Source organism: Tachyglossus aculeatus, chromosome Y4, assembly GCF_015852505.1.
Source record: "Tachyglossus aculeatus isolate mTacAcu1 chromosome Y4, mTacAcu1.pri, whole genome shotgun sequence".
Classification (NCBI taxonomy): domain Eukaryota; kingdom Metazoa; phylum Chordata; class Mammalia; order Monotremata; family Tachyglossidae; genus Tachyglossus; species Tachyglossus aculeatus.
The window spans coordinates 1739186-1760902 of NC_052096.1; the positions used below are offsets into that span (position 1 = coordinate 1739186).

The 21717-nt window shown below is 54.2% G+C and overlaps 1 protein-coding gene across 1 annotated transcript; it reads right to left on the reverse strand.

The window, feature by feature from the left end:
• Nucleotides 1-868: 868 nt before the first annotated feature.
• On the reverse strand, nt 869-20349 carry SLC44A4 (solute carrier family 44 member 4). Its single transcript, XM_038768680.1, has 21 exons — nt 20275-20349; nt 14677-14725; nt 14307-14380; nt 13842-13920; nt 13639-13738; nt 12691-12813; nt 12410-12470; nt 11768-11852; nt 11584-11667; nt 9831-10066; nt 8933-9032; nt 8229-8321; nt 7792-7894; nt 6993-7246; nt 5997-6091; nt 5368-5471; nt 4972-5045; nt 3500-3570; nt 3297-3391; nt 3110-3194; nt 869-1086 (listed from the first exon to the last, which is right to left on the reverse strand). Exons 1-21 carry the CDS (start codon nt 20321-20323, stop codon nt 983-985), a joined length of 2118 nt encoding a protein of 705 aa, XP_038624608.1. The 5' UTR covers nt 20324-20349; the 3' UTR covers nt 869-982.
• Between the last annotated feature and the right edge of the window lie 1368 nt (nt 20350-21717).

The following is a 21717-nucleotide window of genomic DNA, read 5'->3' on the forward strand; positions in this document are numbered from 1 at the left end:
GCCGTCGGACGACCCCGCGGCGCGGAAGCGCGGGAGTCGTGAGGCGAGGGGGGTTTCCCGCCTCCTCACGGAATAACAATAATAATAATAATAATAATAATAATAATAATTAATAATAAATTTGTTAAGCAGTCACTATGTGCAAATCACTGTTCTAAGCGCTGGGGGGGTCCAAGGTGATCAGGTTGTCCCACGTGGGGCTTACAGTCTTCATCATCCCCATTTTCCAGATGAGGGAACTGAGGCCCAGAGAATAATAATAATAATAATAATATTTATTAAGCGCTTACTATGTGCAAAGCACTGTTCTAAGCCCTGGGGGGATCCAAGGTGACCAGATTGTCCCACGTGGGGCTCACAATCTTCATCCCCATTTTCCAGATGAGGGAACTGAGGCCCAGAGAATAATAAATAATAATAATAATAACATTTATTAAGCACTTACTATGTGCAAAGCACTGTTCTAAGCTCTGGGGGGATCCAAGGTGACCAGGTTGTCCCACGTGGGGACTCACAATCTTCATCCCCATTTTCCAGATGAGGGAACTGAGGCCCAGATAATAATAATAATAGTAATGACATTTATTAAGCGCTTACTATGTGCAAAGCACTGTTCTAAGCGCTGGGTAGGTTACAAGGTGATCAAGTTGTCCCACTGGTGGCCCACAGTCTTAATCCCCATTTTACAGATGAGGCCCAGAGACGTTAAGTGACCTGCCCAAAGTCACCCAGCTGACAATTGGCGGAGCCGGGATTTGAACCCATGACCTCTGACTCCAAAGCCCAGGTTCTTTCCACTGAGCCACGCTGCTTCTCTCACGGAAGCACAGACCCCGGCCGACACGGAGGGACGGGTTTCCTCGTTCAATGTGGAAAACAAAAATCACGCTTTATTAAAATCTGTTTACAAAAGTGCGGAGTCGGGCGCTGGACGAGGTGCACGGGTGTGGCCGCGGAGGGGGCGCACCCTATGCCCTCATGGCTACTTTTTGGGCGCCTGGTTCTTCTTGCCCAGGATCTGCATCAGGGACTTAGGCATGTAGTAGGGCCGATCCAGCGAGCCGTCGTTCCTCTCTAGGTCTTCCACTGCACCGGACAAAACAAACCCTCAGCTCCCGGTGCCTGGTGTCCCGTGCCCACCCCGTGCCCCCCTAGCCGGGTCCGGCAGCGCTACGGAGGAGGCACGCCGTAGACCGCGCTGAAGTCTGCGCCCAAGTCTACCCGCATTCCCTCCTGCTGTAGGCCCCAGACTCCCACTGGCTCAGCCCTGCCCCAGCTCCCTTAGGCCAGCCCTTCACCTTACATCGTGCAAGAGCCCAGGCTTGGGAATCAGAGGTTGTGGGTTCTAATAATAATAATAATAATAATGGCATTATTAAGCGTTTACTATGTGCCCACCACTGTTCTAAGCGCTGGGGAGGTTACAAGGTGATCAGGTTGGCCCACGGGGGGCTCACAGTCTTAATTCCCATTTTACAGATGAGGGAACTGAGGCCTGGAGAAGTGAAGTGACTTGCCCAAAGTCACACAGCTGACAACTGGCGGAGCTGGGATTTGAACCCATAGCCTCTGACTCCAAAGCCCCGGCTCTTTCCACTGAGCCACGCCGCTTCTCTATCCCGGCTCCGCCACTTGTCTGCTGTGGGACCTTGGGCAAGCCACTTCACTTCTCCGGGCCTCAGTTACCTCATCTGGAAAATGGGGATTAAAGACTGCGAGCCCCACATTTGAGAACCTGCTTACCATGTAATAATAATAAGAATGATGGCATTTATTAAGCGCTTACTATGTGCAAAGCACTGCTCTAAGCGCTGGCGAGGTTACAAGGTGATCAGGTGGTCCCACGTGGGGCTCACAGTCTTAATCCCCATTTTACAGATGAGGGAACTGAGGCCCGGAGAAGTGAAGTGACTTGCCACACAGCTGACAATTGGCAGAGCCAGGACTTGAACCCATGACTTCTGACTGCAAAGCCCGTGCTATTTCCACTGAGACATGCTGCTTCTCTATCTACCCCAGCTCTTAGAATAGTACTTAAAAATGCCGTTATTATTATTATTATTGTTATTAAAGCCAAGGGTGGGTGCTGAGCTTGCGGGCCCGTTGGACCTCTGACTCTTTTTCTGTGTACCACACCAGAGCCCCTCTATTCCGGACCCCCCCAAGGCTACTCTCTCTTCTTCCCCCCCCCCCAGGAAGACGGGATGAGACCCCATCGGGGAGAGGTGGGCTGCACCACGGGGTCCAGAAGTGGGAGAGGGTCTTAGTTGGCAAAGGAAGCCCCTCGCTCACCTATCCGTCCTCTTAAGCGTTTCTTAAGCACTTACTAATAATAATAATGGCATTTATTAAGCGCTTACTATGTGCAAAGCACTGTTCTAAGCGCTGGGGAGGTACAAGGTAATCAGGCTGTCCCACGTAGGGCTCACAGGATTCATCCCCATTTTACAGACGAGGGAACAGAGGCCCAGAGAAGTGAAGTGACTTGCCCGAAGTCACACAGCTGACAAGTGGCGGAGCCGGGATTTGAACCCATGACCTCTGACTCCAAAGCCCGGGCTCTTTCCACTGAGCCACACTGCTTCTCTAAGAAGCAGTGCCGGGCGCTGTGTTAAGTGCTGGGGAGAGATCCCAGCTAATCGGGTTGGATACAGTCCATGTCCCAGATGCAGCTCAGTCTTAATCCCCATTTTACAGATGAGGGAACTGAGGCACAGGGAAGCAAAGTGACTTGCTTAAGGTCACAGCAGATGGGTGGTGGGGGCCGAATTAGAACCCAGGTCCCCCTAACTTCCAGGCCTACCAACTCCCCCTTCTAGACCGTGAGTCCGCTGTTGGGTAGGGACTGTCTCTATGTGTTGCCGGCTTGTACTTCCCAAGCTCTTAGTACAGTGCTCTGCACACAGTAAGCGCTCAATAAATACGATTGATTGATTGATTGATTGTGTCCTCTCCCAATTGCTGGGTACAGGTCATTTTCACTGAATACTATTGCTCGTTTCTTCCCTTTTCCCTACTCTCCAGCCCTCTCTCCCTGCTCTGCCCCAGGTTGGTCCCGTCCTCGGGACGAGACGGTGGCAGGAAGGGAGGAGGGCTGGGGCAGACTTACGGAAACACAAGAAGAGCGTGTCCACACACATGGCGAAGACGCTGAAGAACCCGTGAGCGATGAGGTAGGAGCCAAAGATCACAATCTGCAACACGGAGGGGAGAGGGCTCGGGGTCAGCGCGCCTGGGCTTCCGGAAGCTCGGGGGGCAGGGGAAGGGGCAGGGAGCCCAGCGGGCACCCTCCTCACCAGCATCGGGAGCCAGTAGAAGTTGAGGGTGGGCGCGCGGAGGTGTTTGGATGGCGCCGGGATGCGATTGGAGAAGAAGAAGAAGGAGAGGACACCTGGGAGGGAGGAGGGCCCAGGCTCAGATCTTCGTCCCCCCTCCGGCATCCCTCCCTCCAGCCCCCCGCTCTACCCTGATCCCCCGCCCGCCTGGTCCCCGCGCTCACCGACTCCCCCGACCACCAGAAGCTTCCCGAAGAACAGCAGCAGATCCGTCACCTTGTCGAGGACGAAGACCCTAAATGATGACGATAATTGTGGTACTCGTCAAGCGCTTACTACGCGCCAGGCATTGTTCTAAGCGCCGGGGTAGATGCAAGATCATCGGGTTCCTGTCCCGCAACAGGGCTCACAGTCTTCGTCCCCCCTTTCCCTCTGAGGGAACTGAGGTGCGGAGAAGTGAAGCGGCTCGTCCGAGGTCACACAAGCGGACGAGTGTGAAACTAGCTCTCTTCCTCCCTTCAAGGCCCTGCTGAGAGCTCACCTCCTCCAGGAGGCCTTCCCAGACTGAGCCCTTTCCTTCCTCTCCCCCTCTTCCCCCTCTCCATCCCCCCATCCTACCTCCTTCCCTTCCCCACAGCACCTGTATATATGGTTGTACATATTTATTACTCTATTTATTTATTTTACTTGTACATATCTATCCTATTTATTTTATTTTGTTAGTATGTTTGGTTTTGTTCTCTGTCTCCCCCTTTTAGACTGTGAGCCCACTGTTGGGTAGGGACTGTCTCTATGTGTTGCCAATTTGTACTTCCCAAGCGCTTAGTACAGTGATCTGCACATAGTAAGCGCTCAATAAATACGATTGATGATGATGATGATGATGAGTGTGAGGGAGCCGGGATGAGAACCTTCTGAATCCCAGGCCGGGGCTCTAGCCACTCTCCCTCTTCCGCCGCCCCAGAGCTCTCTACTTCCAGGAGGTGAGCAGGGTGGGATGAGCAGTCCTTTTAGACTGTGAGCCCACTGTTGGGTAGGGACTGTCTCTATATGTTGCCAATTTGTACTTCCCAAGCGCTTAGTACAGTGCTCTGCACATAGTAAGCGCTCAATAAATATAATTGATGATGATGATGATGATGGGGCCAGAGGAACGGCCAAGATGCTATTATTATTATTATTACTGGGTGCCGTGCACTATTTCGAAGCGCCTGGGAGCCTACGAGATGAGCAGCGACACATTCCATGCGCCCAAGGAGCTTGGACCCTCCCAGAGAGGAGGCAGACGAGAATATTTAGAAGCAGAGGAGTCAGAGAAATGGTCCATTAAATTTAATGGTCCATGCGCTAAAGTTATTGGAGAAGCAGCATGGCTCAGTGGAAAGAGCCCGGGCTTTGGAGTCAGAGGTCATGGGTTTGAATCCCGACTCCACCACATGTCTGCTGTGTGATCTCGGGCAAGTCACTTAACTTCTCTGGGCCTCAGTTCCCTCATCTGTAAAGTTAAGGCTGTGAGCCCCACATGGGACAACCTGATCACCCTGTATCCTCCCCGGCGCTTAGAACAGTGCTTTGCACATAGTAAGCGCTTAACAGATGCCATTATTATTATTATTATTAGAGGAGGTTGGGGGGGATGGAGGAGGTCAAAAGGGGGAAGGGGGAGAGCGGTAGAGGGGAGCGGCGGGCCTCAGACCTAGTCAAATTCCTCATGAGCAGCATGAAGGCGTTCCTAGCTGACACGCAGAAATTCTTCCCGTAGATGGCAATCTGGGGGGGGGGGGGGGGGCCAGGGGGAGAAGGGGCAGATTGGGGTCTCCCAGGACCCCCCAGAACCGTCAGAGCGGGGGTGGGTTCCCCTCCACCCCCTTCCCCTCTCCCCACCCCCTGTTCCCCATCCCCAGGTCCCCTCCTCCCATTTCCATCCCCTCTCCCACCCCCTGACCCTCCATTTCTATCCAACCCCCCATCCCCTATCTCTATCCATTCCCCATCCCCTCTTCCCACCCTCATCCCTATCCCCCATCTCCTCTCCCCTTCCCCCTCCTCCCGGGACCCCCATCCCACCCCCGACCCGCTCCCGGCAGCCCACCATGATGTAGGCGTTGCGGTTCAGGATTTTGATGTATCTCTCCAGGCACCAGAAGCAGCACTTGAGGCAGCAGAGCACACAACGGGCCACCGAGTTCTTGGCTCCTGTTGGGGCGGGGGTCCATGGGGCAGGAGGCCGGGGGCTGCAGACCCCGGCGGGGGGCAGGCACTGTGTCCCGCCTCGTCTCCTTCCCTCTCCCCCGAGGCTCAGCACAGAGCAAGCCCTTAAACACCACAAAGTTTGGACCAAAGTGTCCCAGAACGCGGGTGTCCCATCCGGGACCCCACATACGCTCTGGTCCAGCCAAGTCACGGGTCTGACCTCACTCCCTGTAGTCCCTTCACACCTAAGGGGGCTTCTACCCCCACTTCCCAAAACCCCAGAGCCCTGGGCTCCCCCAGTCTCCCCACCTCCTTCATTTCTCAGAAAATCAGAGCTCAAGGCCCCCAGCTCTCATTTTCTCAGGAACCCAGAATTTTTGGCCCCCCACTTCCCAGGACCCCAAAGCTCCAGGCCTCCCCACCAGCCTCCCTCCACACTTCCCAGAACCCCAGAGCTCACCCCCCTAAACCTCTTGGCTCCCCATATTTCCCAGAACCCGAGGCCCCCCCTACCCCCCAGCCCCTCACCTTTGAGCTTGTGATCCAGGTACTCCAGGATGAGCCTCACCATCTGGACCAAGGTTAGAATCAGAGCGCCGAAGGCCAGCGATCCCGTGTGGTACCTGGCCGAGAAGGGGGAGACGGCGACACCCCTCAGCCCCCCCAACTCCCCCACCCCACCCTCTCAACCGCCACCATTCCCAGAATCACCATCCGCCGTCCCTTGCTGGTCTTGGCCCCGAAGGGCCCCACTCTCCTCCCCGCCTCCGGTAACGCCAAGGTCGGGGGAGGGCGAGAGGGTCGGATCCCGCTCCAGCCGGGCGACAACGCATTCTGGGTCTCACTTTTCCCGCCCTAGATGGTTGGCTCCGTGTAAGCAGGGAACGGGGGCACAGGGCCCGGCTTCTGATGCCATCAATCAATCGATGGTATTTATCGAGCGCTTAGTATGTGCAGCAGTAAGCGCTTGGAAGAGTCCGATACAACAGAGTTAGCAGACACGTTCCCTACCCGTAACAAGCTGATGGTCTAGAGGGCTCCCTAGATGTACCCTCCCTAGCCCCCGGCACAGCTCTTAGCCCAAGGTGAGCGCTCGATAATTTTTTTTCCCGTGGTATTTGTTAAGCGCTTACTATGTGTCAGGCACTGTGCTGAGGTAGATACATGCTAATCAGGCCGGACACAGTCTGTGTCCCACACGGGGCTCCCACTCTAAATCCCCATTTTACAGCTGAGGGAACCGAGGTCCAGAGAGGTGACGTGACTTCCACAAGGTCACACGGCAGACAAGCAGCAGAGCTGGGATTAGAACCCATGACCTGCTGACTTCCAGCCCCAGGCTCTAACCACGCGGCCACACTGCTTCTGTAAATAAATCCCACCGATTGGTCCAGGGCCACTGGGGACTGGTTTCCTCAGCCTCCGTGCTCGGGGGTGGTTTCTGTTCTACTACATCACACCGGGGACCCCGGCGTCCCTCTGCCCCAGCCTCCCCACCCCGGCCCAGCGGTCCCCGGGGCTGACCGGAGCGTGCGCATGAAGGAGGCGCCCAGGGGAAAGGCAGGGATGTCCTTGGGCTTGTGGAAGGCCCAGTAGAAGGAGGCGAAGGCCCCGGCCAGCACACACTGGCCCAGGGCCAGCACCCAGTTGACCGTCCAGAAGAGCCCCAGGACGCTGTACGCCTGCAGGCCGAAGAGGACGCGCTGGGTTGGGCCATTGGAGTTGTACTGCAGGAAATGGCAGCTCAGGCCCGGGCACGAGTTGTTTGCGATGGGCTTCTGTGCCCGCGGGTGTAGTCAAGGCCCCCCAGGCCGGAGGCAGGCGTGGGGTGGGCGGGAGACACAGGGCGGGAAGGGAGAGACAGGGCGGGAGAGACAGGCCGAATCCTCCGTTACTTCCCACCCACCTGCCCCTTCCCTTCCCCACGCTTGGGGCCTGGGCCTCTCTGCCCACCCCCTCCAGACAGACCTTTCCCCAAAATCCCTTCACTCCTTCCGGATCCCACCCCATTCCCTCAATAACCTCCCTCCCTTCCTCCCTCCCACCCTCCTCTTCCTCTCTGCAGCTTCCCCAGGCTCACGCCTCCATCTCACAGATAATCTTCCTCCTGCACTGCGGGGTTTCCACCCCGCTCTCTGACCCCAGCCTAGGGGCACCTCCCAAGCGACCCTCCATGCTGCACCCCCCCATGAGCTCCTCGAGGGAGGGACCACGACTCCCCTTCCTGTCACGGGGTCCCCTAGGCTCTGGGGACAGTGCTCCCCACTCAGTCAGCAGCAACGGTGACCCTCCCCTCCCCGTCCCCTCCCCTGGCCCTCCTCACCCTTGGGTCACAGGTCTGGTTGAAATCGATGTGCTGACAGCCGGGTTCGGTAAGATTGGGGGCCGAGAGGCTGTAAAGGGGCTTCCCAGTGGTGGCCAGGTAGCTGAGGAGGCCATCAAGGAAAGGAGGCAGGAGGGACGGACAGAGGGAGGGATGGATGGGACACGGGGGCTGGATGGGGGGTGGTTCCTGGCTCCGTCCCAGGGGATGAGGGTCGGGGAGACGTCTCTGGGCCCCAACATGAGGTCTTGGACTCCTAAGGCCCGAGAGCTGGGGGACAGTCCGGGGAGCGAGAGGCTGGGGTGTGGGGATGACCGGGGTCTCTGGACCTCAACAGGGGGTCAGACCCCACTAGGTCTTGGGGCCCTAAGGCCCGATAGCTGCGGGGGGGGTCCAGGGCCTCCGGCTCCATTTGAGGGTGGGGAAAGAGAGGATACACAGCCGTTATGGCCCAATAGGCGATGCAGATGATCAGCAGGGCAAAGGTCACGAGCGGGTAGAAGAGGGTGGACATCATCTGCCCTATGGCCCTGAGAAGGGAAGGCGAGGGTCAGAGGATGGAGGAGCGGGGATGGAGGAGGGAGGGTGACAGAGGAGGGAGGATGGGGAAGGGAGGATGGAGGAAGGGTGTTAGAGTAGGGGAGGAGGGAGAGAGGAGAAAGGAGGAAGAGCAGGAGAGACGGGGTCACTACCCAGGCTCCCACCACTGCCTCCGGCTCCCCATCCGTCCTGCATCCCCCCATTCCCTGAAGTTCCCTCCCGGCTCCAGGCCTTCCTCACCGTCTGCCCGGTCCTCCGTACCGCCTCGTCCCCTCTCCACTTCCTGTCCCCCCTCTCCTCTTCACCCTGCCCCCTCGGCCCCTCTTGCCCTTCCCAGACCTTCCTGCCAGCCCCTCGAGGGCAGGGATCACGCCCTTTACCTCTGCTGTACGCTCTCAGCCCCCCAGCACCAGGCTCAGAAGCGTGCTCAGCACAGTGCTAGGCACAGTAGTCTTGTGGATCGACCGGTCCCACCCACCGTCCCTCGGTCTCTCCCCACCGCCCCGTTTCCCGCTTCTCCATCCGGTCTCCTGGACCCCACCGCATTCTCTTCCCCACCAGGCCGCTCCCCCCCGGGCCCCCCGACTCCCGGCTGGCTCACTTGCTGGCCTCCTGGAGCAGGGCAATGGCAATCCGTATCCGGACCCGCAGGAAGATGAGGAGGAGAACCAGGATCCCCTCCAGCACTGCCACCACGATCACTGAGGGGGGTGAGGGGGGTCAGTGGGGAACAGGGATAGCCCAGAGACAGGAGGAGAGGAGGCAGAGGGCCGACCCACCCACCCCCAACCCAGCGGGAGTCTCTCAGGGCCCGGATCGGGGGCCGCACAGGGGAGAGGCAACTACATCCCAGCCCCCACACCTTGCCGCTCTATTGCCAACCTTCTCACTGAAACTCCACCTTGTCTATCTCGCCGCCGACCCCTCACTCCCGTCCTGCCTCTGGCCTGGGACCCCCTCCCTCCTCCCATCCGACGGAAAATGACTCTCCCCTGCTTCAAAGCCTTACTGAAGGCCCATCTCCTCCAAGAGGCCTCCCTTAATCAATCAATCGTATTTATTGAGCACTTACTGTGTGCAGAGCACTGTACTAAGCGCTTGGAAAGTACAAGTTGGCAACATACATAAGCCCCCCGTTTCCTCTTCTCCCACTACCTTCAGCGTCGCCCTGACTTGCTCCCTTTATTCATCCCCCTTCCCGGCCTCACAGAGCTAATGTCCATATCTGTCATTTATTTATTTCTCTTAATGCCCGTCTCCCCCGCTAGACTGTAATTCATTCATTCAATAGTATTTATTCGATTAATCACTGGGATGATCACTTAGGGACCAATTAAGCTCACTGTGGGCAGGGAATGTGGCTGTTTATCACTACAGTGTCGTCAGTCCAGTGCTCTGCACACAGCAAGTGCTCAATAAATATGATTAAATGAGCGAACGGGAGGTTCCCCTGTGAGGGAGGAGCCGTCTGGGGTGGAGGCGGGGGTGGGCTCACGCACGGGCGACCAGCCAGATCTCCTTCGTGCTGCGGTACGCGGCCAGGTCGGTGGTGAAGCCGACGTCGGCCATGGAGGTTCCGTGGTCCCGCAGCCACTGGTACTCGTGCCAGCAGTGGTATATGGCATATGCCAAGATCCCCAGGACGCCCACGATGAGCACGTACACCAGGGGACCGGCCAGCAGCTGCAGCAGCAGCAGGAACACCAGGCTCAGCACCAAGGAGATGAGCAGGGCTCTGGCGGGGAGACGAGTGGAGCAGCGGTTGGGTCCCCGTCCCGTCCTGCATCCGTCCGGACCCCCGGCCGCCCCTCCGAACCGTCCCCTCCACACCCCAGAACTCCCTTCCCAACCCATCCAATAATAATAATGACAGTGGTATTTGTTAAGCTCTTACTACGTGCCAGGCACCGTACTCGGCGCCGTGGTAGGGTGCGAGTAAATTGGGTTGCACAAACTCCCTTCCCAACCCATCCAATAATAATAATGATAGTGGTATTTGTTAAGCACTTACTACGTGCCAGGCACCGTACTCGGCGCTGGGGTGGGATGCGAGCAAATTGGGTTGGACACAGTCCCCGTCCCACGTGGGGCTCGCAGTCTCAATCCCATTTTCCAGATGAGGGGAAGCCCTCCTGGAGGAGGTGAGCTTTCTTCCACCCTTCAAAGCCCTACTGAGAGCTCACCTCAATCAATCAATCAATCAATCATATTTATTGAGCGCTTACTGTGTGCAGAGCACTGTACTAAGCACTTGGGAAGTCCAAGTTGGCAACATCTAGAGACGGTCCCTACCCAACAGTGGGCTCACAGTCTAGAAGCCCTCTCCAGACTGGGCCCCCTCCTTCCTCTCCCCCTCCTCCCCTTCTCCATTCCCCCACCTTACCTCCTTCCCCTCCCCACAGCACCTGTATATATGTATATACGTTTGTATGTATTTATTACTCTATTTATTTATTTATTTTATTTGTACATATTTATTCTATCCATTTTATTTTGTTAATATGCTTTGTTTTGTTCTCTGCCTCCCCCTTCCTCGACTGTGAGCCCACTGTTGGGTAGGGACCGTCTCTAGATGTTGCCAACTTGGACTTCCCAAGCGCTTAGTGCAGTGCTCTGCACACAGTTAAGCGCTCAATAAATACGACTGAATGAATGAATGAAGTGAAGTGACTCGCCCGAGGTCACACAGCAGACAAGCGGAGGAGCCGGGGTGAGAACCCATGACCTCCTGTAACTCTATCCACTCTGCCACGCTGCTTCTCAGTTCAGCTTCAGCCTCCCTTCTCTTCCCCGCTGGCCTCCTCCAGCAAATTCAAAATCCAGGGGGAACCAGCAAATTCACTCCCTCTACACTCCCTTACACATCCTTAGGTCGCTGGTTCGACTCCGGCTCGAAGGACTCGGTGCTTAGAACAGTGCTTTGCACATAGTAAGCACTTAATAGATGCCATTATTATTATTATTATTGGAAGCTCCTAGTGGGCAGGGAATGGGCCTTCCAACTCTCTTTTATTGGACTCTCCCAAGCGCTTAGCATAGTGTCCTGCACACAGTAAGTGCTCAATAAATACCACTGATTGACTACCAACTCCGTTATATTGTACTCTCCCTAGCACTTAGTACAGTGCTCCGCACACGTTCAATACGTACCACTGAATGATTACCAGCTCTGTTCCCATGTACTCCCCCAAGGGCTTAGCGCGGTCCCCCGCACCCAGTAAGCGCTCGATAAATACCACCGATTGAACTCACATGAGGATCCAGTACCAGGAATGGGTGAAATCCTCAAAGATCTTGAGGCTGAGATCCCGAGCCCCAAGGGTATCGAACAGCCCCCTGAGGGAGAAATGTGCGTGAGGTGCGGGGGGGAGAAAGGAGTGCGTTTAAGGAGAGTCGTGATGGTTGGGGGGGAAAGAAGCAGATAATAAAGACTCACTTGATGCCATCTGAGATGTTGGCTTGTGATATGCCAGGAAGGTCTACGGTCGACTGGTTGGCAAAGGGAATGCAGCGGCTAGCAACTGGAAAAAGAGAGAGAGACGCCAACCCCGCAGCCCCCAGCGCTTGGTTCGTCACTCTGCCCTCCTCCCACTCCCTTCCAATCAATCAATCAGTTATCAATCATATTTACTGAGTGCTTATGGTGTGCAGAGCACCGTACTAAGTGCTTGGGAGAGAACAAGATTAACAGAGCTGGTAAGGGCTTTCCCTGCCCACAGTGAATTTACAGGCTAGGGCAGGGATAGACATGAATAGAAATAAGTAAATAATGGATAAGGACGTAAGTGCTGTGGGGCTGAGGGAGGGTTGAATAAAGGGGGCAATTCCAAGTGCAAGGACGACACAGACGGGAGTGGGAGAAGAGGAAACGAGGGCTTAGTTTGGGGAGGCCTCGTCGAGGAGATGGGATTTTCGTCCCGCTTTCAAGTGGGGAGAACGGAGGTCCGTTGGTTGCGGGTGGGAGTTCCAGGACAGAGGCGAGACCCGAGGGCCCGGGGCCTCAGGCCTCCGCTCAATTCCCTCCAGGGACCCAGGAGACCGGCCCCCGCGGGGCCAGTGACCCGCAGAGAGAACTTACCGGGAGATGACTGAAGGAGGAAGCTGGGGCAGAGTTCATGTTTTAAGCTGTCGATCACCCTCTGGGGAGGAGAGGGACCGTGATGAGGGCGTGATGAGACTGTGAGCCCACTGTTGGGTAGGGACTGTCTCTATATGTTGCCAACTTGTACTTCCCAAGGGCTTAGTACAGTGCTCTGCACATAGTAAGAGCTCAATAAATACGATTGATGATGATGAGGGCGTGTGTGTGTGTGCACGTGTTGAGGAGGGGGCTGGGGGGAGAGAGGGCCAAGTCCTCACCATGTTTCCATCCACCTCGGGGTGACAGAAGTCCTGCTTCTCTGTGAAGACTTGGCTGACAGTCTTGTACAAGTCGGTTGGGAGTACCACCCAGTGAATTTGGGGGCATGAGCTGACACAGATCTAAGAGAGGGAGAGCGGGGGGCGGAGGGGGAGCGGAGGAGAGTTGGAGAGCAAGGCAAGGTAAGGTAGGGGTGGAGGAGAGCCCTGAGACGGTGGGGGCAGGGGGATGGCCTCTGCCACTAATCTCCTCACCGGGCCTCGTTCTCGCCTGTCCCACCGTCTACTCCCGGCCCACATCATCCCCCAGGCCTGGAATGCCCTCCCTCTGCCCATCCGCCAAGCTGGCTCTCTTCCTCCCTTCAAGGCCCTGCTGAGAGCTCACCTCCTCCAGGAGGCCTTCCCACACTGAGCCCCTTCCTTCCTCTCCCCCTCGTCCCCCTCTCCATCCCCCCCATCTTACCTCCTTCCCTTCCCCACAGCACCTGTATATATGTATATATGATTGTACATATTTATTACTCTATTTATTTATTTATTTTACTTGTACATATCTATTCTATTTATTTTATTTTGTTAGTATGTTTGGTTTTGTTCTCCGTCTCCCCCTTCTAGACTGTGAGCCCTCTGTTAGGTAGGGACTGTCTCTATATGTTGCCAACTTGTACTTCCCAAGTGCTTAGTCCAGTGCTCTGCACTCAGTAAGCGTTCAGTAAATACGACTGATTGGTTGATTGAAAGAGGGAGGGGTGGTAAGGGGGTAGAGAGTGGAGGGGATGGTGGGGCAGGGGATGGTAGGGGGCTGGAGGAGGAGATGGTGTGGGTGTGGGGGGTGGTGAGAGTCGGGGGTGAGGAAGAGCGGGAGAACAGTAGGGGAGGAGGAGAGTTGGGGGCATAGGGAGGTGGAGTATGAGGGTGGTGGGGGGCCGGCGGGGAGCCGGGGCTGACCTGAGTGGTGGGACACTGCAGGCCGTTGGTGGCCATGGTCAGGATGTTGGTGTATCTGGCGCAGCTGAAGATGTTGAAGTACATGAGGTTCGGCTTATCCCTGAGGAGACGACACGGGGCGTCGAACATGGGCCACACCGCGGGCTGCCCCCATGGGGTCCCCGGTCCGCCCTCCCTCCGCGCCCCCTCACCCCGGTCCTCACCTGTTGGCGCCGACCCCACAGTACAGCCCTGAGGAGTTCCTGGGGTACAGGACCTGCTGGGGGTCTCCATAAACCCAGGCTGAGGGGAGAGACAGGCGGACTGGCATGGCGGGGGCGGGCACGGAGGCTGTGCGTATGTGTGCGCGTGCACACATATGTGCCTGCACACGCTTGAACCGGTGGGGGACTGAGGGGGTGTTCCTGCAGGGTCCCACCCGAACTCAGGGCTTGGTCCGGCGGCGAGGGGGAGGGCAGTGAGGGGGTGGGGAAGGATCTTTTAGACTGTGAGCCCACTGTTGGGTAGGGACTGTCTCTCTAGGTTGCCAACTTGTACTTCCCAAGCTCTTAGTCCAGTGCTCTGCATAAAGTAAGCGCTCAATAAATATGATTGATTGATTGGTCAAGCAAGGGACCAAAGCTGGGAGGGGAAGGTGGGCAGGGACTCGGGTGGCGAGGGTCACTCACCCACAATCCCCACGATGCAGTATCCCGCGATGAAGAGCATGAAGAGGATGTAGCAGAGGACGTCGGTGCAGCCCCTTGGCAGGAAGACAGGGGAGTGAGGAGGCCCCAGCACCACCAGTGGGGAAAGTGTTTGGTTTCCCTGTCCATCTCCCCCTCCTAGACCGTGAGCCCGCTGGTGGGTAGGGACCGTCCCTATGTGCTGCCGACTTGGACTTCCCAAGCGCTTAGGACAGTGCTCTGCACACGGTAAGCGCTCAGTAAATACGACTGAATAAAGATGAATGAGTGAGAGGCAGTTGGGGGGTGTGGGGAGAGACAGGGAGGGGAGGCGGAGGGGCCGGGGCCCGGGCGGGGTGGTGTGCGGCCTCACCTTTTCTTGATGGGGCCGTGGAACGAAGGGTCGAATTGGTGGGGCTTCCCTGCGGCGGGAGGGGGGGAGAGGGAGATGGACGTCGTGGGCCTGCAGCCCCCAAGACCGGCCACAAGCCCCTCCCCATCAAGCCTAGACTGTCAGCTCATAATGGGCAAGGAACCCGTCCCGTAATTCTGTTGTATTAGACTCTCCCAAGTGCTTAGTACATGGTAAACTTTCATTCATTCATTCATTCATTCATTCACTCGTTCAATCGTATTTATTGAGGGCTTACTGTGTGCAGAGCACTGGACTGAGCACTTGGATGGTACAGTTCAGCAACAGAGGCAACGGGCAAGGAACCCGTCCCAGTTGGGTAGGGACTGTCTCTATATGTTGCCAATTTGTACTTCCCAAGCGCTTAGTACAGTGCTCTGCACACAGTAAGCGCTCAATAAATACGATTGATGATGATGATGACCTGCTCTGCCCTGAGCCTCCTGGGGCTGGAGGCCGGAGTGTTCTTCTCTCCTCCTCCCAGGTGGCCTTACCCTGCCTAACCTCCTTCCCTTCCCCACAGCACCTGTATATCTGTTTGTACGTATTTATTACTCTATTTATTGATTTATTTTACTTGTACATATCTATTCTACTTATTTGATTTTGTTAATATGTTTTGTTTTGTTCTCTGTCTCCCCCTTCTAGACTGTGAGCCCACTGTTGGGTAGGGACCGTCTCTAAGTGTCGCCAACTTGTAATAATAATAATAATAATAATAATGGCATTTGTTAAGCGCTTACTATGTGCAAAGCACTGTTTTAAGCGCTGGGGAAGTTACAAGGTGATCAGGTTGTCCCACTTGGGGCTCACAGTCTTAATCTCCATTTTACAGATGAGGTAACTGAGGCCCAGAGAAGTTAAGTGACTTGCCCAAAGTCACACAGCTGACAGTTGGCGGAGCCGGGATTTGAACTCATGACCTCTGACTCCAAAGCCCGGGCTGTTTCCAGTGAGCCACGCTGCTTCTCACAACTTGTACTTCCCAAGCGCTTAGTCCAGTGCTCTGCACACAGTAAGTGCTCAATAAATACGATTGAATGAATGAACGAATGGCCTTACCCCGCCTTACCTCCTTCCCTTCCCCACAGCACCTGTATATCTGTTTGTACGTATTTATTACTCTATTTATTGATTTATTTTACTTGTACATATCTATTCTACTTATTTGATTTTGTTAATATGTTTTGTTTTGTTCTCTGTCTCCCCCTTCTAGACTGTGAGCCCACTGTTGCGTAGGGACCGTCTCTAAGTGTTGCCAACTTGTAATAATAATAATGATAATAATGGCATTTGTTAAGCGCTTACTATGTGCAAAGCACTGTTTTAAGCGCTGGGGAAGTTACAAGGTGATCAGGTTGTCCCACTTGGGGCTCACAGTCTTAATCCCCATTTTACAGATGAGGTAACTGAGGCCCAGAGAAGTTAAGTGACTTGCCCAAAGTCACACAGCTGACAGTTGGCGGAGCCGGGATTTGAACTCATGACCTCTGACTCCAAAGCCCGGGCTCTTTCCAGTGAGCCACGCTGCTTCTCACAACTTGTACTTCCCAAGTGCTTAGTCCAGTGCTCTGCACACAGTAAGCGCTCAATAAATACGATTGAATGAATGAACGAATGGCCTTACCCCGCCTTACCTCCTTCCCTTCCCCACAGCACCTGTATATACGTATATATGTTTGTACGGATTTATTACTCTATTTATTGATTTATTTTACTTGTACATATCTATTCTATTTATTCGATTTTGTCAACATGTTTTGTTTTGTTCTCCGTCTCCCCCTTCTAGACTGTGAGCCCGCTGTTGGGTAGGGATCGTCTCTAAGTGTTGCCAACTTGGACTTCCCAAGCGCTTAGTCCAGTGCTCTGCACACAGTAAGCGCTCAATAAATATGCTTGAATGAATGAATGAATGGCCTTACCTCCTTCCCTTCCCCACAGCACCTGTATATATGTTTGTACGGATTTATTACTCTATTTATTGGTTTATTTTACTTGTACATATCTATTCTACTTACTTGATTTTGTTAATACATTTTGTTTCCTTCTCCGTGTCCCCCTTCCAGATTGTGAGCCCTGTGCTGGGGTAGGGACCGTCTCTAGATGTTGCCAACTTGGACTTCCCAAGCGTTTAGTCCAGTGCTCTGCACACAGTAAGCGCTCAATAAATACGATTGATGATTGATTGATTGGCCCTGAACGCAGGCTTGACCCCTGGGCGTCCCTTCCCCTGCCACACCCCTGGAACCCCCTGCCTCGGATGCGGTTGGCCCTCCTCCCTCCTGCTTTATACTTCCTGTGGTTGTTTCCTTATTGCCCTGGGACAGAGAATTGCCCAACCCACCCATCCACCGGTGCTATTTATTGAGTGCTTACCGCACGTAGAGCACTGTACTAAGTGCCTGGGAGAGTCCAATTTAAGAGTTTGTGGGCACGGTCCCCGCGGGCAAGGAGCTTGCAGTCTGGGGCGGTGGGGAGGGGGCGGCTTCATTCATTCCTTCCTTCATTCAATCATTCAATCGTATTTATTGAGCGCTTACCGTGTGCAGAGCACTGGACTAAAGTTGGCAACATACAGAGACGGTCCCTACCCAACAGTGGGCTCACAGTCTACCTCAGTTGGCCCCCTCTCCCTTCCCTCCCTCGGGTCTGGGTCTCCTTCTGGTTCTGCCTCCCGACCTCCATCTCTCCCACGTGGCTTAATCGGGGGATTGCCTGGTGAGAAAGGGCCGCAAACTGCAGCAGGAAGGAAGGGGGTTAGACTCAGTCGATCGAGGGTATCTATTTGAGCATTTCATTCACTCATTCATTCAATCGTATTTGCCAACGCGACTGTGCTGTGTGACTCTGGGCCCGTCACTTCACTTCTCTGGGCCTCAGTTCCGTGGCTCAGCGGAAAGAGCCCGGGCTTTGGAGTCAGAGGCCGTGGGTTCAAATCCCGGCTCCGCCATTTGTCAGCTGGGTGACTGGGGGCCGGTCACTTCACTTCTCTGGGCCTCAGTTCCCTCATCTGGAAAATGGGGATTAAGACTGTAAGCCCCACGTGGGACAGCCTGACTACCTTGTAGCCTTCCCAGCGCTTAGAACAGTGCTTTGCACATAGTAAGCACTTGATAAATGCCATCGTTATTATTATTATTAGAAAAGGGGCTTCAAGTGGGGCAGGGGGAGGCATGGGCTGGAGGGCTCTTGGCGGGGGAGACCCCAGGAATCAATCAATCGTATTTATTGAGCGCTTCTTGTGTGCAGAGCACTGTACTAAGCGCTTGGGAGCCAACTTGTACTTCCCAAGCGCTTAGTACAGTGCTCTGCACACAGTAAGCGCTCAATAAATATTTATTTATTTTTCTTGTACATATTATCTATTTTATTTTGTTAATATGTTTTGTTTCGCTGTCTGCCTCCCCCTTCTAGACTGTGAGCCCGCTGTTGGGTAGGGACCATCTCTCTATGTTGCCAACTTGTACTTCCCAAGTGCTTAGTACAGTGCTCTGCACACAGTAAGCGCTCAATAAATATTTATTTATTTTACTTGTACATATTCTATTTTATTTTGTTAATATGTTTTGTTTCGCTGTCTGCCTCCCCCTTCTAGACTGTGAGCCCGCTGTTGGGTAGAGACCGTCTCTATATGTTGCTGACTTGTACTTCCCAAGCGCTTAGTCTAGTGCTCTGCACACAGTAAGCGCTCAATAAATACGATTGAATGAATGAATGAATGAATGAAAGTACAAGTTGGCAACATATAGAGATGGTCAATCAATCAAATCATATTTATTGAGCGCTTACTGTGTGCAGAGCACTGGACTAAGCGCTTGGGAAGTGCAAGATGGCAACATATAGAGACAGTCAATCGCATTTATTGAGCGCTTACCGTGTGCAGAGCACTGTACTAAGCGCTGGGGAATACAAGTTGGCAACATATAGAGACGGTCCCTACCCAACAGTGGGCTCACAGTCTAGAAGGGGGAGACATCGGAGTTAAAACACTTCGTGGGGCGGAGAACTCCATTTCCCCCCTCTGCCCCAGCCCCGTCTCCCCGCCGGGACCCCGGAGGAGAACCGGGGCCGACTTCCTTGAGTGCACAGAGCCTGGTTGGGGGGAGAGGAAGGTCGGGGGACAGTCTTGGGGGGGTGGACAGTCTGGACGGCAGGTCCTCCCTCTGGACTCTGCCCCTTCCCACCAGGGCGGGGGCATCAATCATTGACCAGCTTGGACAGCAGGAAGTCCCCGACAACTCTGGTTCAGCCCCTGTCCCCCTCCACCCACTCGAGGCCTAGCCCATCTCTCCTTCCCCCTCGCCCCCAATCAATCAATCGTATTTATTGAGCACTTACTGTGTGCAGAACACTGGCCTAAGCGCTTGGGAAGGCCAAGTTGGCAACATAGAGAGACGGTCCCTACCCAACATCATCATCATCAATCGTATTTATTGAGCGCTTACTGTGTGCAGAGCACTGGCCTAAGCGCTTGGGAAGGCCAAGTTGGCAACATAGAGAGACGGTCCCTACCCAACATCATCATCATCAATCGTATTTATTGAGCGCTTACTGTGTGCAGAGCACTGGCCTAAGCGCTTGGGAAGTCCAAGTTGGCAACATATAGAGACAGTCCCTACCCAACAGTGGGCTCACAGTCTAGAAGGGGGAGAACAGTGGGCTCACAGTCTAAAAGGGGGAGACAGGGACCAAAACCAAACAGACTAAGAAAATAAAATTAATAGATATGTACAAGTAGTAAATAAATAGAGTAATAAATATGTACAAACATATATACAGGTGCTGCGGGGAAGGGAAGGAGGTAAGGCGGGGGGAATCAATCAATCAATCGTATTTATTGAGCGCTTACTATGTGCAGAGCACTGTACTAAGCGCTTGGGAAGTACAAACTGGCAACATCTAGAGACAGTCCCTACCCAACAGTGGGCTCCCAGTCTAAAAGGGGGAGACAGAGAACAAAACCAAACATACTAACAAAATAAAATAAATAGAATAGATATGTACAAATAAAATAAATAAATAAATAGAGTAAAAATATGTACAAACACATATACATATATACAGGTGCTGTGGGGAAGGGAAGGAGTTAAGGCGGGAGGAATCAATCAATCAATCATATTTATTGAGCACTTACTATGTGCAGAGCACTGTACTAAGCGCTTGGGAAGTACAAACTGGCAACATCTAGAGACAGTCCCTACCCAACAGTGGGCTCCCAGTCTAAAAGGGGGAGACAGAGAACAAAACCAAACATACTAACAAAATAAAATAAATAGAATAGATATGTACAAATAAAATAGAGTAAAAAATATGTACAAACACATATCCATATATACAGGTGCTGCGGGGAAGGGAAGGAGGTAAGATGGGGGGGATGGAGAGGGGGACAAGGGGGAAGGAGGGGGCTCAGTGTGGGAAGGCCTCCTGGAGGAGGTGAGCTCTCAGTAGGGCCTTGAAGGGAGGAAGAGAGCTAGCTTGGCGGGTGGGCCCGGGGGAGGATGTGGTCCCCCAGCCCCTTCCCAACTCCTGGGGACCCAGGTGTCCGTCTCCCCAGCTCACCATAGGGCTCATCTCCTCCTCCTCCTTCTTCCACCTTCCCCCGGCCCATGGCTGTGGGTCCAGGCGCCCAAGAAGTGAACCCCGCCAGGCTGGACTCTCACCTGCTTCACACTGTGACATCACAGCCCCACCTTGGCAACAGGCCCCACCCCTCCCGCTCACCTGGGGCCCTCCCCGGTCACCATGGTTACAGCAATCCCACCCCCCCCAGGGATGCTTGCCACCCCCTCAGGGTCCCCATCCCCACCGCCCCCGCCCCCCCATCCCAATCCCAGGTTCCTGCCCTTGACAACCCCACTCCTGGGTTATAATTATCATTATTCATCCAGTCTGCTTCTCATTCATCGCAAAGCAGCGTGGCTCAGTGGAAACAGCCCGGGCTTTGGAGTCAAAGGTCATGGGTTCAAATCCCGGCTCCGCCGCTTGCCAGCTGGGTGACTTGGGGCAAGTCGCTTCGCTTCTCTGGGCCTCAGTTCCCTCATCTGGAAAATGGGGATCAATCAATCAATCGATCGTATTTATTGAGCGCTTACTGTGTTCAGAGCACTGTATTAAGCGCTTGGGTGGCAACATATAGAGACAGTCATCATCATCATCATCAATCGTATTTATTGAGCGCTTACTATGTGCAGAGCACTGTACTAAGCACTTGGGAAGTACAAGCTGGCAACATATAGAGACAGTCCCTACCCAACAGTGGGCTCACAGTCTAGAGGGGGATGAAGACTGTGAGCCCCCCCGTGGGACAATCTGATCACCTCGTATCTCCCCCAGCGCTTAGAACAGTGCTTCGCACATAGTAAGCGCTTGATAAATGCCAGAGAAGCAGCGTGGCTCAGTGGAAAAAGCACGGGCTTTGGAGTCAGAGGTCATGGGTTCAAATCCCGGCTCCGCCACTTGCCAGCTGGGTAACTTGGGGCAAGTCACTTCACTTCTCTGGGCCTCAGTTCCCTCATCTGTAAAATGGGGATGAAGACTGTGAGCCCCCTGTGGGACAATCTGATCACCTTGTATCTCCCCCCGAGCTTAGAACAGTGCTTTGCACATAGTAAGCGCTTAATAAATGCCATCATTATTATTCAGTCGTACCGATTGAACGCTTACTGTGTGCCGGGCACCGTACTAAGCGCTTGGAACGTGCAATTCAGCAATAGAGATAATCCCTGCCCACCACGGGCTTTCAGTCTAGAAGGGGGGGGGGGGGAGACGGACATCGAAACAAGTGAATAGACATCAGTGGCATCACTGTAAATATAAAAATTTATTTACATTAACGCTTGTTTCGAGGTCCGTCTCCCCCCCCACCCCTTCTAGATTGAAAGCCCGTGGTGGGCAGGGATTATCTCTATTGCTGAATTTTGATGTGTATATGTCTATAATTCATTTAATCATATTTATTGAGTGCTTACTGTGTGCAGAGCACTGTACTAAGCGCTTGGGAAG